This window comes from Theobroma umbraticum, unplaced genomic scaffold (assembly GCF_002168275.2).
Source record: "Theobroma umbraticum cultivar Fairchild unplaced genomic scaffold, ASM216827v3 scaffold_95.0, whole genome shotgun sequence".
Classification (NCBI taxonomy): domain Eukaryota; kingdom Viridiplantae; phylum Streptophyta; class Magnoliopsida; order Malvales; family Malvaceae; genus Theobroma; species Theobroma umbraticum.
This window is the reverse complement of record NW_018397257.1, coordinates 10,145,667-10,162,985: the sequence shown is the minus strand read 5'-3', so window position 1 is coordinate 10,162,985 and position 17,319 is coordinate 10,145,667. Positions and strand designations below refer to the sequence as shown.

Genomic DNA, 17,319 nt, shown 5'->3' with positions numbered 1-17,319 from the left:
AATAAGGAGGGAAAGGAGGAGAAAGACAAATTGCAAATTGGTGTTCCTCAAATTTTTAAGAAAAAGCATGCATGGTCTAAGCATTAAAGTTTAAAGACAAAGATTTTTAATGAAGCATAAACAACAGTTGATGACGATTGGATAAACCCATCGTCTTCTATTTTTCTTCTCTTTTCTTTTTTAACTGAAAGCGATAGCTTTATTGTGAATTTGTTAAGGCATATATAGATGTGCTTAATTGACTTGAAAAGATCTTATACCACTATATAATTGAGAAAATGATGTAATGAACAGGTTAAGTGAAGGCAAGCTAACCCCAAAAACAAAGTCAAGAGAGCCGAAAAGGAATTAAAAAGTAACTTGTCCACTAGCAAGGTTAACCAACTATAATAACTGTTCTTAATTCGAGAAAAAACTACAAATAGGGTATCTAAGCTTTTGTATATTTACTTATGCAATGCATGCATATTAACAAAGACTGAGATCATTTCCTGCTCATTAATTATTAAGAGTGATTCTAAAAGTGGTAGTCAATAAGTACCAACAAACGTAGTGTTCCTTTGAGAATAAAATTCATATACAATCTAATTGAAATTAAATTTACAAGTGTAGAATTTAGGATATTCATTTTACATATTTTTTTAAAGAATCAAACTCAATGATTGACAAATTATAATAAATATCGAGATATTTCACCCAAAAGATCTTTTTGGGTTTTTATCTCTTAATTGTTCATATGACTTTTTTGAATTCTTAATCTTGTATGGATGGATCCTCCACCCCTTTCAATCTATTAATAAAATTCTCTATTGCTCTTAAAAATAAAAAGACAGGATTAATGGATGACCATGGAACCAAACGCAGCCATGCAAATTCCAGGTTCATAAAAAAGGGTGTAAAGCTTATTCTTAGGCAATTCTTTTTTTGAAAATATTCTTAAGCAATTCTACCACAATGGATTAACAAGTCTTAATCTCATTTTATATATATTCATAAGAGATATTTATGTCTAATGAAGTTTGAAGATGGTAGGCCTCGAGGAAAAGATTCAACCCACCACGAGTCGCTCCTAGCTAGCCCACCTACAGCTTAAAGAGGCCTGAGGAAATGGCTTTGGTTTGGTACTTATGAGTATGTTATCTCAAATTTAATAATATATAAGCGCTGGCCAAAAGGAAAGCAGCAATACATAATTAAGGCTTTCAATTGAAAAGATGATCATGTATTCAAGGAAAAGGAGAAGTTCATGGGGAGCTCGAGAATATACAAACTGTAACCAAAGAGTAGGACATTTTGCAATATCTATAGTTTAAGAAAAGTAAAATTATAACCCTTAAAGGCTTTTACGGACATATGTATTTCCTGTTTAAAGAATTATGTATCGAATCTCTCTTCTCTAAATAAAAATACAACATAAAACTCATGGTGTATATATATATATATATAGAAAGAGAGAGAGAGTGTTAACGTCATATGGGGAAATGGGTGGCTAAAGGCTACCTTTGATTAATCCTAAGGCGATCCCACCATAATGGCAAAAGGGTGATAAATTCTTGCTATGGTGTTATATGCTCACACACTCTCTCTTCTCTGTCTCCCATGCATGAACTCTCCTTTGGAGCACTAAGACTGAGAACAATCCTCAGCATCAAAGAAAGAAAGCTTATGGGCGAAGAAAAACTTCGTCCACTCAAAACCCTAAAAATATAATAAAAACAAAAAGGGGAGATGGGAGAATGAAAGAATAAGAGCAAAATAAACAAAAGCCCCCTCCCACCACCCCCTCCCCCCTCTCTATCTTTCCTTCTCCCTCCTCTCTTTAATTCTCTTTTCTCTTTGCTTTCTTGGCCTCCGGTATTCCCTTAGTGTGATTCTCCACCTTATTTTTCCTAAAGAACCCATCAACCTTTATAAAAGAAAAAAGAGAGCAAAAAAATTAACCATGGTTTTCTCATCTGTTCCAGTCTATTTAGATCCTCCCAACTGGCAGCAGGTAAGGGTTTTTTTTTTTCCTCTTCATCATCAATTTCTATCCACAACCTCTGCACCCAAAATAAAGCAGATTAAAAAGATAGATATTCCTATTCCTTTGTGATCTTTTCCTGAATATACCAAATATTTTCTTCTTTACAGTTATAAACAATTTACTTTGGATTATCTATATTTTTGCAGCAGACTAATCATATTCAACAGGGAACTGGGAGTGAAAATCCTCAGCTTCCCCCACCTCCTCATCATGTTGGAGTTGGTGCTGGCTCCATTAGGCCTGGTTCCATGGCTGATCGAGCCAGGCTAGCCAAGATTCCACAGCCGGAAGTTGCCTTGAAGTGTCCAAGATGTGAGTCCACCAACACCAAGTTTTGCTACTTCAATAACTATAGCCTCTCACAGCCGCGCCACTTTTGCAAGACATGTCGGCGGTATTGGACTAGAGGGGGTGCCCTTAGGAATGTTCCAGTCGGCGGAGGATGCAGAAGAAACAAGAAAAATAAAAGCAGTAGCTCAAAATCCTCAGCTTCTGCGGAGAAGCAAGTTGGTAATTCAAATTCAACAAGTGCTGGTAATATTCCTTCTGAAATTTCTGGCCATTTGCCACGGCAGACACCTCATTTACCCTTCATGGCTTCTTTACAAAATTTTTCTCAGTATGGTTTGGGAAATATTGGCTTAAACTTTGGTGGAATTCAAGGGCAGATAGGGGCGACAAGTACTGGTGCTAGTGGGCAAGCTGATATGGGGTTTCAGATAGGAACTAACTCAGGCATGAGCAGTGCTATTTTTTCAGCAGAAGGAACTCATCATCAGCAGTTTCCTTTCTTTGAGCCAGCTAATGGTTTATATCCATTTCAAAGTGAGGGTATGGAAGCATCATCTTCCATGGTCGGAGAAAGCCAGCTTCTTCGTTCCATGAGTTCGAGCTCTAGGGCTTCTCAGACAGCTCCAGTGAAAATGGAAAATAACCAAGGGCTAAATCTATCAAGACAACTGTTGGGTGTTTCGGAGAATAATCAGTACTGGGGAGGAAATAATTGGACAGATAATTTATCAGGTCTCAACTCTTCTAATACTAATCACCTCTTATAGCTAAGTTTCAAATCTTTCTTGATAGACAGCAGCTTAAAGCTGATCTTGAAGCTTCAGGTTCTTCCAGTACTTATCACAACAGCGTTAATGAGAGATAGTTGACATAAAGTCGCATGTTCCTTTGATCACCTTGACTAGCTCACAGAAGCTCCAACATCAGAAATTAAATAATGGATGGTGAAATTCCACGGTTCAGTGAGGAACTTGTCTCTTCATCATCATCATCATCATCATCTATGGAAGAAAAAAAGATTGGTAGAATTAATGTTGTTTCATATATATTTTGGGTTTTTGATCTTAAGCTATGTCTTTGGTTTTTGTTTGCATGGGCTTGTTTCCAGATTTGTCTATGTTTGTGTGTGAAGTTATGGGATCTGTTATCTGACATGATAAACTAATTTCTCTGTGAAATTATCCTTTATGGTAACTTCTTTCTCATGTCGGTTTTCTTCTTTGCATTACTGTTAGTACAACGTTGCATCACTAAGAAGAAACATAGAGTCCTTTCTGCAATTCATCAAATCACCCACATTTCGATAAAATGTTCATTGGAAGAATAAGCAAGAAAATATTCTTCCAGAGAGCACTTAGGACTGCCATCCATGTCCTGTGCGAAAAAAGGTTGAGATTCACACTGTTGTGTAAGTTGCATAAAATCATGTTAAATTTTGGTGCATATGTGTTTTTCCTGGCTTTTTTTTAAGGAAACTTCTTGCAACTCTAGCTGAACAAAAAGTTGGTGAACTCATCTGCGATCTTGGCTTCTCAGCCAAAGGAAAACCACAAGTGAAATCTCACTTGACACAATATATTCTATAACATGCACCAGTAGATCCCCATATATTTCTCTCTCCCAGTCATGATATTTATATCCACCATGATTGTGAAGTTGAGAAGCTTATTTCACTCTGCACCAGTCCACGATAATCTCCTTCCATGCTGCCTCGAGCATGTTTATAAACTTGAAATCGATGTCTCATGCTGCATCTGGAACTTGTTGATTGTTGGATATTGATTCCATTGCCCATGTTTTTCAAATTCTTGTACGTCGGAAAGCTTGAAATAAAGCTCGTATTAGGTGAGTTTTTATCAAACGTTAGTTCTTGTGAGTCTTTATCCTCCTCAAATTAAGAAATCCGTTCACCAAGCCATGCATCTAAGTTTGTGCACGACGGAGCTGGGAGAGAATTTCCTTATCTTTTTGTATATAACAGATTTCATGATTTTGTAATTATAAGAATCATGTGGGATATACATATGGCCATGGCTTAATTTCGTTGGCCTGTGGAAGTTAGAGTTTCAAGTTAAAGACAAAGGGAATCCAAAGAAAACGCCAAAGATCCCACTCAAAACCATGCAATTCCATTTTCAACCAAAGTTCCAACCAAAGTGTGTGAAGTACTCTAGAATTTTTAAAGAAAGAATAATGTTGTTAAGTTCTTTTAAACTAAGGTGGTCAAAAGAAGGTGAAAACCTTTTGAAACATACATCTGTTTTTGCTCTGTCTCTCAATTTTCTTTTCTGTGTGGTGACCTTCAAATGTGATTCCAGAAAACGAAAGATCAGATTTAATAAAAGGAATTAAAGGTGCAAAATCTTCCAACTAATAATCACACGGTAGAAGATAAAATAATATTAAAAACCCAACTGGGGTTGATTTTGTCTTAACAGGAAGAAAAGAAAAAGGAATCAAGAGGGGGGGGGGGGGGGGGGTGTATTTGCTTTTTTGCAAGGACCAAGGCTACTGCCTTGCAGCAACGAATAAAGCAAAATCCTCTCTTCATGATAGTCAGTTGGGCACAGAACCTAGAAAGTGAAAAAACAGTTAGTAAAATTTGGGGTGATGACGAAAATGTGGAACCATTTGGGTGGGGAATTGGAAAGCGAAGAGAGTGAGAAACTGAGAGAAAAGGAAAGGGAGAGAGAGAGAGAGAGTTTGGTGGGGATTTGTGGTACGAAGAATAGCACCGAAAAGAGAAGGAGAGGGGCGCAGAATTCCAAGCTTAGATGTTCTGTTGGAGTATCAGTTTATGTTTTTTGATGACCAACTTGGATAGGCGTGAAAATGTTCTCCTCAGTCTTCTCTATATCCATCTATATCACCCAGCTTTAGCTTTTTCGACTCTTCGTTGCTATCCTGAACTCTCTATCTCTGTAGAATCCTCAACATTTATGGCATGCAGGAATGAAAGCGTGAGTTCGGCCTATTCAAATTTGGCATCTGGAAGTGGAAGCAAGGCCCAAGCTTTTGTATTTGATGGTGACTCAAGCCTTATCCTGGCTTTGCATTTCGAGTTTTACTTCTTGGGTGTGTCTGCTGGGTTGGCTGTGGTGCCCTTCCATATTCAACCACAGCAGCCACGAAGAGAAATAGGGCTTGATAATGAGAGCAGGTGGGGAGAGGAAGGAATGAATTAGTAGAACACAAAACAGAAAAAGAAAGTGAAATTTTTTTCAATGAAAAATTGAGGTAAAAATGTCAAATGCAGAATTACAAAGTACAGAACATGTTTAATTAGGTTGAGGAATGACAGAAAGAACATCAACCCACTTTCACATTAGGGTTCAGGGTAGAATGTTATTAGGGTTTAAGGCAGTGTGAACTGATTTTTATGAACTCTTGCCTGCTGCCACAGGTTATTCAACCTGTTGAGTTTGGAAGAATGGTCATTTCATTTTCTTCTATTGTATTATTTAGTTCATGAAATAGCTATTTAAGAAAAGTAGGAATAATTATATATTATCGATTCTCTTGATATTAGTTAGAGCATGTGGGGTTATTTTTTGATAAATTTAATGAATAATTAAACAAAAAACTCACAAAGAGTAACAAAAATAAATTGTATTCAAAGTAATTTTTAATAAAAAAAAGATTATTCAAACTTCTAACTATTAGAATGAAATGAGATTTTCGATATGATAATGGATTATAATTTTTTTATAATAATCTAATTAAAATTCAATATTTATAAATATTAAAAATTTTCAAAAATCAAATTGACAACCTTCCTAACATTCAGCGACAAATAAATCGTCTTGACTGTCATTAATATTAAATTTTATTTTATTTTATTCACGATTAATCTGTTTATTTAATTTTAAATTAAATTAATAAAAGTAATTTAATTTAATCTTTTTTTAGAAAAAATTATTACAGCTACTGTATCAAATATGGATTTGTTAGTTAGATGTCATATTAGATGATTAAAAGAATTTCTTGAAAAGAAAACCCACGAAACAGGGTTAACTATCTGTCATGAAACAGCCGAATAAGAGTGGTCCATCCTTTTTTTTTTCTCTTTCTTCTGTTTAAATACTTCGATGGCGTGGTCCACTCATCTTGGCAAAAGGCTATCTCCGCCGGCCCATGTGTAAAAGGTTAGGCCCTCTCACGAAGAGCGAGGCAAAAGTTGTTTTCAACGCAGGAACCAGCAGCAGCAGGAGCGTCGTCCACCACCAAAATGAGCTGGCTCAGATCCTTTCCCCAGACCCGCCAAAACCGCCCAAAATCTAAAGATTTTAGTCCGACTCTGACCATGCTTGCCACGTCACGAATTGAGTTCCCCGGCTGTGGCGATCACTAATCAGTTTAATTAAGCAATTTGAAAGCTTATACGCATAAGAATGGTAAGTGGAAGTATTTCAATAAAAAATTAACACTTATTATTTGAATACGAATTTGATTGAAATAAATTTAAAATAAATTTTTATGTATTTTATTGACCGAAATTAAGTTAATAAATTAAGATTATTTCATCAAAAAGAAATAAAGTTTAAAATTCAATTTAGAATAATAATGAATTTTAATAAATATTACATTAATTATAACTAATTCATAAATAATAAAAAAATATAAAATTAAAATTTAATATAAAATAATTATTTATAATCAAATTTGAATAAAAAGTATCTTAAAATCCCTACCCCAACACTATCCCAAATCTGATTAAAAGATATCTTAATACTATATAATTGGGTCAAGTACTGTAAATTATATATAGACTTTCCTTGTTTTCGATTTAACTTAATGAATGTTGTAAATGAGTTTTAATCTAACAAGGTGCTAAGAGAATAGCGGCTTGGAGCAAAGTGAGTTAGCATTGTAGAAAAGAGAGAATGCAGAATGAAGTTCGAGTGGACAAAGGTTGCACTTGAGCAAGCAGATGAATCATTTTATTTTTTGGTTACATATGACTAGTGACTTTGGAAACAAAGTTCAAGTGAATACAAGAAACATCTCTCCAATAAAAAACTGAGGATGATTACAGTCGGACATATGTTATAATGGTACAATTCACATACATGTCGAGTACTACTCAGCCCTTTTCTTTTTCTTTTTTTTTTGGTGTTTTTCCGGCACTTTGATGGTTCTGTGAATAATATATTTCTCCACACAAACAAATGAATAACTTACAGGTTGGACAGGTGATCTTCCACCTCCTCTTTCGAAGCAAAGCTGCCTCCTTCAATACGGCAAAAGAGAAACAAGGTGACCAAAAGAACAAAAATTTAGGGCAAAATGAACCTCAGCTATCAACAGCGTTTGCCACAGAGGGTGGCGCCGGCTGCTGAGCCTGAGACTGCGGTGCTTGGGCCTCAGCTTGCGCCTGTGCCAGCTTTTGCTGCTCAAGAAACCTGCTCATCCGCTCAAGCAATTGAGCAGCCTTCCGCTTGCCCCTATCTGTACCGTTTTGTGCCAAGTCAACCAAAGGACCCATCACGCCTAGTTCTTGGGCCTCTGCTAAATGTTGTTGGTCTCCCGCACAAAGGTGCACCAAAACTGCAGCTGCATTCTCTCTGTTTCTTGGGGACCCATTTCCAATAACATCTACCAAAACTGGCACTGCCTCTTGCTGCTCCAATGGCTGCCTTCCCTTCAGGATGGCTAGCAAGTATTGCTAGTATGGCGAGAGCCTCATCAACCATTCCACCTCCAGGTTCTGTCAACAAACGCATTAGCGTGGGCACAACTCCAGCCCTCACTGCTTTTCCTTTGTTCCCTTGGTAAATGCACAAGTTAAAGAGTGCTGTCGCTGCATCCTTTTTGCCCCTTTGTGTACCTTCACTTAGCAGCGTCACTAGTGGAGGGATTGCTCCTGAGGCGCCAATTGTCACCTTATTTTCATCCACTACTGAAAGGCTAAATAGGGTGGCTGCTGCATTCTCTCTAGCTTCCATGCTCCCCTTCTTAAGCACCTGGACAATACCAGGAACAGCTCCAGAGGATATGATACTCCCTTTGTTTTCTTCACAAATGGAAAGGTTAAGAAGTGCTGTTACAGCATGTTCTTGGGTGCGTGAGTCAGGTGTTGAAAGGAGGCTCACAAGGAAAGGTATGGCCCCAGCTTCAGCAATGGCCACACGATTATCTGCATTGCGTTTGGCAAGAAGACGGATTTCACCTGCAGCCATTCTTTGGTCTTCAGGATTGCTGGATGTGAGCTTACGGAGGAGAATATCAATCTTGGTACGTTCAGCAGGTGAGCAGGTGGATGTTGTTTTACTGGGTCGAGAACTACTGGGTCTTTTGGGTGGTTCAATGCCATTTGCCTCACACCATTGAGCTATTAGACTACGTAACACATAATTGGGCGTAAGGGCAGGGCTACTGAGTGTCTGCTGTGTCTTCGGACATGTTCCATGCCCTTGCTGAAGCCATTTCTCAATGCAAGATCGTTCATATGTCTAGCAGAAGAGAATAATAAAACCTGTTAAAAATATAGCATCAAGGTAATTGTAAACAAGTCTTCAGCCTCTACAAACATGTGCAGTCCAAAATCAGTATCGTAAAACTTCATTAAGTTGGCATCCATTTTCTACAGCCACCCCAAGTTTAATTAGAATCATCATATGACTAGGCCCATTTTGAGAACTAACTTTTGGCCAGATAAACTAATGGCAGCCAATGACAATGTAATGTGATGCAACAGGCTAAGTCAATAATAAAACAAATTTACCAAGCACATTACTTACATTTAAGCAAGTAAAGGAGGCAGGAGGTTGTTTTCAAGACTGAAAATGATTTAAAAGAATTAAAAGAAAAGAAAAACTGGGTTCATAATGAGCAGAAAATACACGACAAATATACCTGCCCTGTTGAAACAATGACAGGATCCTTCATCAACTCCAGGGAAATTGGACAGCGGAAATCTTCTGGTATAACTGGACTCTTGTGATTTCCATCACTGGTTGTTTGTCCACAGCTACTAGGAAGAAGATTCTTTTCTCTTGTGGGAGCATCCAAGTTAGGATTTTCTGTTTGTACAAAATCCTTGATTTTCTTTAATAAGTTTGACATCTTCTCAAATGTTTCCCCAGGATCTCCACCACTGGCTGAAACCATCTCATGTAGCGCTAGTGATTCTTGTGTAAGTTCAGTTATTCCCACCAATTGTAACTTCTCAGTCAATCTCCTCAGTACATCTGGATCTGCTGCTGCATCATTGGTCGTGTTGTAGAGTGATAATAGATCCTCATACAGCTCAACATCAGGTGCATCAACCCTTCCTTTAGCTCTCCTGAACTGAGCTAGAACAAGCTCAACCTAGATATAGAAATATAACACATGTAAGCCTTTTTTTCTCAGCAAAAAGAATATGAAATGAGATAATGAATTAGCCTGAGGTTGCTCAGGGACTCTCAAACTCTGGTTGAATTGTGTTAAGAGAGGAATAGACGTAGTTTTGGTTGCTCTCTTTCAGTCTTACTGTGCTTATTTCTATCCACATCATCTTTAATTTCTCAAATCATATGCAACTCCAGAAGAACTAAAATAATCACAATTACTGTGATTGCTTGAGGGCATTTTGTTTCCATGTCTAAGATGACTGTGATTCAAGTAATCATCTTTAGGTCTACACAGCAAAAGACCTAATATGACATAGCACGATGAGAAAGAAATGTGAACAGCATAATTCTTCCAAACACATGTCTGGTGATAGATCTATACCTGTTCCTTAACTTCATCTGATATGTCAAGATTCTCATAGGAGATTGCATTCAAAGCTTGCTCCAATTGAGCTGTCAATTCATGAAATTTATGCATAATCTCCTCCCTCTGGAGAACCTGTAAACAGAACAAATATAGTTTATAAGTCAATGGTCAAATGCCACAAACCCGTTCATCAACATATTAGTGGTTTGGGCTAAATTTTGTCGCTTTAAGCAGAACTTTTTTTAAAAAAATTCTTTTAGCAATAAATAAATCTTGCAAAAATTAATAATATACCACAATATTGATTAAAAACTGGATCACGGAAACACATTCTCTGGTGGCTACATACTCGGGACTTCTCTCCCTAGTTATAGAGTAACCAAATATTAGAATATATAGAAAAAATAAATAAACATGTTACTGGTCATTTTAAAAGATTGAAATTCTGAGACCATAATTTTCTTGCTAGACATGAGCGTCAATCTTAGCCACAACTGAAAGTAGGGTAATAGCACTCCAGATTGGATGAGCAAAGAGAAACTATTGCATTCCGTATGCTTAAATAAAGATTGAAAGGGAGACGAAAGCAGTAGTTAGACATAAATTGAATTGCTCTAGCATGGTGGCATGGGACATGAGCAAAATATAAGAGTGAAATTTCATCCTCAGAACTTTATATCTAGTTATGCCAGTACTTTTCAACAGAAAATGGGTGCACGTAGATCACTTTCAGAGTCTGGCATAACAAAGTGCATGAAACTTTGGCTTCACAACCAATAAAAGAAAAGCATACCCACTCCCTGCCTCAGTAAAGTATTTATACCATGATTCAAGCACATTAATGGCCTGCAGCCACTTCCAATTCCCCTCTTTACTGCCAATCTCAAAGTAGTGGTGCTGAGGAGAAATGTTATGGTGAACTTGTTTGTCAACCTCGACAGTAAAACACCAAAATCTATGTCTATGACAAACCAACACGAAGGTTGACACAGAAATGCACAGGAAGCAAAACCAACCCCAAATGTAAAAGGCCATATATTGGGGATTCCAAGCAAAACAGATCTCTCTCTCCCTCCGGTTGTAAGAATGGATAACATATACTGAGCCATAAATTGATGATTCCAAGAAAAACCACAGCAAAATCAATGAATGTTACAACCCAATTGAGTACAGCTGCTGTTGCAGAAACGCTCAGAAAAATAGCATCAAGGCCAGAAACTTAGGACTTAGGAGCCATATATTGGGGATAAGTAAACCACCTCCTCCTCTCCCCCTTACCATCTCTCTCCTTCCTCTTACCAGTCCTCCATCTCTCCCTCTCATTATTCAGTTTCTTCCCCGAAACCAGTAAAACCTTCAAGAACCTCCTGGATCAAAGACCAGAAACAGACCAACCAGAACTATACAAAATCAGAATGGAAGAGTCAATTTCGTCCAGTGGTGACACATTCTCCTTAGTTGTCACAGGTTTTCAAATATACCATGTTGACAACAGATAGCCGCAAATTATAATTCCTATGATGACACAGGTTAGATTCTAAACCGTATATTACAAGCGCGCAGAGTTAAGCATATAAAATATAACAAGAGACAAGGTAATCCCTAGTTTGATATAGCATGGTATCAAGAGGGGATAGAGAAGGTTATATTAAATGAATGATTCAGATTTCACAACAATCCACACATAAAGGGACAATCGTAAATTCAATTAACAACGTTATATAATTTCTTAGGGGAAAAAATCTATCGCAGGAGTAGAGATTCTACTTCAGCCTTGCATATATCGATGACTATGACACTTGAAAATCTGACAAGAGTTTCTCGTAATAATTATTAGATGATACAAAAAAATTGTAAAAAGAACAAGAAAGAAGGATGAATTGTGGCTAATATATCTACTTATTAGGTGTCGTGTGGTTTTTTTTTCCTAGTAATAATTAAAAGGAAAAAGAAAGAACCAAATCAATTTTAATTTTAAATTTATAAGAAAATGCAGCAGCAAATATTCACATTAGAATTTTGTACTCCATTCTTAGACTAAGCTAAATTTTAGCGTAATATTTACCAATAGATTTTAGATAATGTTATTGCAAGCAATAATCTGACTGTTTCCACGCACTTCACAAGCTAATTTTTCTCCACTTTCTCAGCAGCCAAACAGATCCAAGAAAGAAAAGGAAAAAAATTTCAAATTACATTACTCACACACCAGGTAAATCTTGCTGCCTTCACTGCCAAATCTGAGCAACTCCTTAGCCGAAACCAAAGCTTCTTTCAACGAGACCAAAGCTTTAACAGTTTCTTCAGGGATTTGCTCTTTGCTTTCTCTAATCTCCTCGAACATTGGCGTCAACAGCTTCAATCTCCTAGCGAGATTGCAATACTGCTTCTTCACAGGGCATCTGTAATCGCCGATCGAAGCTATTTGGTTCACCTCATCGATCAAGCTCTGCACCAGCGCTCCTTTCTCTTCCTCCATTCTGAATCCAGATCTCGTTAAACGCAGAGTTTTTTCAAACTTGAAGGTTTTGATTGGGACGGAGATTAAGCTAAAGTTTTTGAAAGCTAGGAGGAAAAACTCGTCTCCATTAGAGAGAAGACTTTGACACAGAGCGAGAGACTGAGAAAGTTAATGAGCGAGAGGGAAAAGTTTATTAACATGCTGCTTTAGACCTTTTTCTTCCCCGGCTCGGCTTAGTTAGCTGAACCGGACCGGGTTAAAAGAGGAGACTGGAGATAGATTAGATAGACTCGGATGGTTGCTCCCTGGTCTACCGTCTACGAATCTCTCCTCGTCCCTAGTTCGGCTCGGCTCGGCTCGGCTAGGGTTCGTTGATTTTCAGTTAAACTAACCTCGTCTCGCATTCAGTGCAATGCAGTTTTTTTCAGACAAATTTGAAATTTTTCCACGTCTACATTTGAGCATAAAATTCGATTTATGGTAATCCTTTTTAATTTACTTGCACTAAAATTTAAGGCCGGGCCGCCGGGCCCATATCGGATGTTGTTCTTGTTCTCTAACATGCGCTTCTTTAATTGGAACGGTTCAAATTTGTACTTGTGTACGGTAATGTGCTAATTCATTTTCGAAAACGATTTAATTAATGTTTTTATACATCATGTCTTCCAAATTCTTAAATTAAAATAGGATTAATTATTTTAAGATAAATTAAAGCATTAAGATTTATTACCAAATTAGTAATTTTAAAAAAATTAATGTAACTATATTGACCGTGCCAAGTTTCCTCGTGTCCAAACTTTTGTGGGCGATAGTGGACAAAAAAGGTAGTTGACTTACTTTCAAACCAAAAACATTACAATAAAGAAATAAAAGAGATACAGTTAAATTAATGTAAGTAATCCTATTTGGACATGTTCAAAAGTTTGTTCTTTTTAACTTTTGCTTTTGCTTCTGTTTTTTTCTTCTCGTGAGAATAGGTAACAATTTTTTAAAAGTATGTAAACAATTCATTACAACAACTCTAAATATGTTGATATAAAATTTTAAAAAGATATTAAATTATTTTAAAAAATTTAATTAAAAATTTAATTCTTTTTACATTCAATCAATATTTTTATTTTTAAATAAATAAATTATTATAATTTATAATTAATTAATTATCATTAATCATATTCACATGATATTTATGTGATGAAAATGTTATATAACTATATTACATTAATATATTAGGTTACTGTCTATTATAATATCTAATATATCATATCAACATCACATAATATATTATAATAAATAAATATTTTAATTAATTATAAAAAATTATTTAATTAAAAAATAAATATTTAATTAAATATAATTAAAATATAAATTTTATGAAATAAATTTTTTTAAATATTACGTCTAAATATTCTAATCTCTTTATTCTTTTCAATAAATGGATTGCTGAGATTGAAATTTTGCACAAAAAAACTAAAAAACAGAAAGAGAGGAAATGACCGGCAACCTAATTACAATTCCGTCTTTTGGGAAGCAAGAACCAATTATGCAACATAATAGCGGCGGTCAAAGCGAAAAATAAAGAAACCATTATCAAAAACAAAATGTTAACAATGAGCTTGCAAAAAGGCAGAGCTGCTAATAAAAAAAATCCAATCATGGCAGAAAGGGGGTGCTTCAAGGATCGAGGAAAATGGGGAGAGCACCGCATTATCTGGGGTTTGGACAGTGCCAGACGATTACGCGTAGAAATAGACTGCCTGGATTCGACAGTTATGCTTTGTCTGGAAATGGGACTTTGGTCGCGATGGGTGTATGTATGTCCGTGTAACTTGCTCACCAATTTTGTCAAGTTGCCTTTATCCTTTCATATCCTATTAATCATGGCTTTTGTGAACACTTTAATGCGAAGGATTGGCTAATAGGATAAGAACAAAGCTAACTTTTATTTCAACATTTCATGAGAGGATATGCATTTCTGAATGTGTGAATTGCTATAAATTCATATAATTTTTAAATTCAATATCAAATTTGATTGACATGTTGCTTAACTTAGCTAGATATTTTAGTTAGAGGCTTTCCATATATTTGTCAAAAAAGGAATATTGCTTTGTTGGAGTATACAGGTATAAGAGATTGCTAATTGGCTATATATTTGTTGATTAAGCTTGTAAATGTTGCTATTATGAATATTGTATACATTATTTAAGTCACCGTAAATCAATTTATAAATTTATAATAATAAAATATTTAAATATTTAATTTAATGATAAATATACGTATTTATTTATTTAAAATTTTAATTCTCTCCATCATTTTATCATAACACACTTTAATATGTAACAAATTCAAAGATCCAAGTTTTAAAAGATAATAAATTCAACATGTTATTCTTGGTTGTACTAAAACTTAATAATCAAATTTTGATTTAATTAAGGAGCAAAATCATTTGGGAATCAGACGTTGAATGCACATGACCTCTTTACTTTCTACATAGACTGCTCAACAACTGGAGCTTTTACACATCCAGCCATGAAGCAGTACAACAACATAAAGAGCTCATTAGTGGCACAATTCCTCAATAATCAATCATTGAATCCCGATGAACGATTAATCTTTCTTCATTTAAGTTTTTCGGTCATTGATTTTCATTAATTAAAGCAGGTCCAAACTACTTCACCTTGGCATGGGCACGGGAAGTGGGGAAAACCTTTCGGCACAAAATCTTAACAGGTTGACAAAAAGAATGATTAAGGTGCAATATTCTTCATTAAGCAATGCTAATCTTCCACGTGTGCCGTTCCAATCGATCACAGCTAAGCAACCGGCCAAACCAGCCATTTAACAGGCCGGACGTGGGACCGAAGTCCCTTGATTAACGAACCTACTTAAAGGTTGATTAAGTGGCAAAATTGAAAATTAAGGCTTGACCTTAATGGTTTTTACACTGACGTGTCGGAGTTTGTTAAATATTAATTAATATTAAACTAAAAATTAGTATTGTTACTTTCGAATTATTGAAACAGTTAGCTAGTATTTTTTAACTCTTCTAGCACTCTCTTCACAATTTCCCCCCTATGATCAGGCCCTTACACGTGGCGATCCCCTGGCCGGTGGATAAGTATCAAGTCTGGCCTATCAGAGTAAGGGATGCACGTGGCCCACCTGTGGCGGGCGGGTGGTGGTGGGTTTTAGGAAGATAGACCGTCACTTCGTTCTTAGATGATAGCGATTCCTGTCTTCGTTCTACTGGACATCTATTCGGCTCAGCTCAGTCTGGCTCTAAAAATCTAGCCGCTCTGTCCAGTTACAGGTTACGGGCCATTAAAAATTTAGAAAAAAGTCCATGGGCCTTTTTAGTGGGGTCCTTCGTTTTGTGGGTCCCAACAGGGAAACGAAAACCACGGCACATGGTCTATGTGGAGGCAATGATGGTTGTGTCTAATCCAACGTGGCACGATCCGGTCTTCGAATTGGTTAACGAATCAGAGCCGTCCATTTGGGATCCCGTGATCCGGTGTATCCTACGAGAAATTTTACTGAAACCATTTTTTTTCTAACTCAATTATCCACCGTCGGTTCAAGCGAGGGTCACACCGGAATGTGGGGCCCTGGACAGTGACGGAGTTGCACGTGACCCGCCGCAAGGACAGCTCAGATACTTCTCCTCTCCCGAACGAGCTTTTTTGGTCCGCAACGGACTTTTCCTTAATCTGTGAGAAACCACTACGTCACCTGCGGGTGATTGGGCCAACACTGTAGTACACGTGAACTTGTGTCTATCCTCTTTGCCTGCTTTTTTCTTTTTATTTAACGTTGGGTTTTTTTTTTGGTTTTGTTGGTGGTTGAATTTCTTTGTCATATAATTTAAGGCCCATTCGGCCCGACATTGTTGAAATTTCGTCCAATTGTTTGCTACAGCCTTTTTATAATTCTGCATGACGTGAATAATTATAATATGAAATGAGAAACACAAAGTTTTGATGTTTTCTTTGTTTTTTAGCAGGAAGTCGTGCAACGCAACTGTGTTGAAAGGGATGATGGGCAGCCATCAAGCAAGAAAGCAAACTGGGGACATTAAGAAAAATGGACCCACAGTTGAAACAATAATAATTCAGGAATTCATTGTTTTTTATAGAATTTTTCAAGTACCAGAGATTTGTCTGTAAACGTTGAATTGAACCCGTGTCATGGAAGAATGAAAAATTTTATGGTCCGCTCAGACCTGCTAATAGATTTGAATAGATTTTAATATGAAGGGTAGCATAATAACTTTGCTATCAAATAATATCATTTTAAAAGCAAAGAATTTGAAGTTGAATCTTCTAAGTTTCCTCCAATTAGATGTAACTATCCTTAGGCAATCAATCACCCAATAATTCAAGTTGGAGTCAAGAGCTTCCTGTTTGTATTATTGAAATGCATCGTGTATAGTGTAGATGATAATAGGGTGATAGCGTCAACGATTTGAACGTTAGTTCTTAAAGCAACCAAAGGAAAATAGTAAACTGATTTGAGGGTTTGAGGGCAATGTTAGGCTCGTCAAATTACTTTGCGGTTCAAATTGCATGCCTTGTTGACTTACACCACTTTGTTAAGATATGGGACGATGTAGGGGGTACTGTTTTCAAAACACTTTTTCAATAGCCACCACTCAGCATGACAAAGAGGGCTTCATCTTTTGGGCTGGATAGTGCAGCTTGATTCCTAGTCTAGACCCACTTTTTGGATTGTGTTTATTGTTCACTTATTTGCAATAGTGGGCTGACAATTTCGTATTGAAGTGGGCTCCTAGTTTTGATTATAGGCAGGCGGCCATGGAAACTGTGGGTGAAGCCTGAAGAAC

General features: G+C 36.6%; 2 protein-coding genes and 1 long non-coding RNA gene across 5 annotated transcripts; 2 read left to right on the top strand and 1 right to left on the bottom strand.

Annotated features, from left to right (window-relative positions):
* Window positions 1-1,496: 1,496 nt before the first annotated feature.
* LOC110412114 (Dof-type zinc finger DNA-binding family protein) lies at window positions 1,497-3,511 on the top strand. 3 transcript variants are annotated; one of them, XM_021422569.1, is made up of 2 exons: window positions 1,497-1,993; window positions 2,176-3,511. In XM_021422569.1, exons 1-2 carry the CDS (start codon window positions 1,943-1,945, stop codon window positions 3,082-3,084), a joined length of 960 nt encoding a protein of 319 aa, XP_021278244.1. In that variant the 5' UTR covers window positions 1,497-1,942; the 3' UTR covers window positions 3,085-3,511. The 3 variants fall into 3 exon arrangements, with proteins under 3 accessions (XP_021278244.1, XP_021278245.1, XP_021278243.1); XM_021422570.2 differs by having other exon boundaries at window positions 1,498-1,993; window positions 2,194-3,511; XM_021422568.1 differs by having other exon boundaries at window positions 1,499-1,993; window positions 2,173-3,511.
* A 2,660-nt stretch (window positions 3,512-6,171) lies between these two features.
* On the top strand, window positions 6,172-7,583 carry LOC149527470 (uncharacterized). Its single transcript, XR_016350981.1, has 2 exons — window positions 6,172-6,711; window positions 7,145-7,583. It is a non-coding gene; the product is annotated as an uncharacterized LOC149527470 (long non-coding RNA).
* On the bottom strand, window positions 7,236-12,669 carry LOC110411962 (U-box domain-containing protein 13-like). Its single transcript, XM_021422340.2, is given in 5 exon segments — window positions 7,236-7,934; window positions 7,936-8,769; window positions 9,173-9,628; window positions 10,034-10,150; window positions 12,228-12,669. Coding segments are annotated over 5 exon segments (2,001 nt in total). The 5' UTR covers window positions 12,498-12,669; the 3' UTR covers window positions 7,236-7,610.
* Between the last annotated feature and the right edge of the window lie 4,650 nt (window positions 12,670-17,319).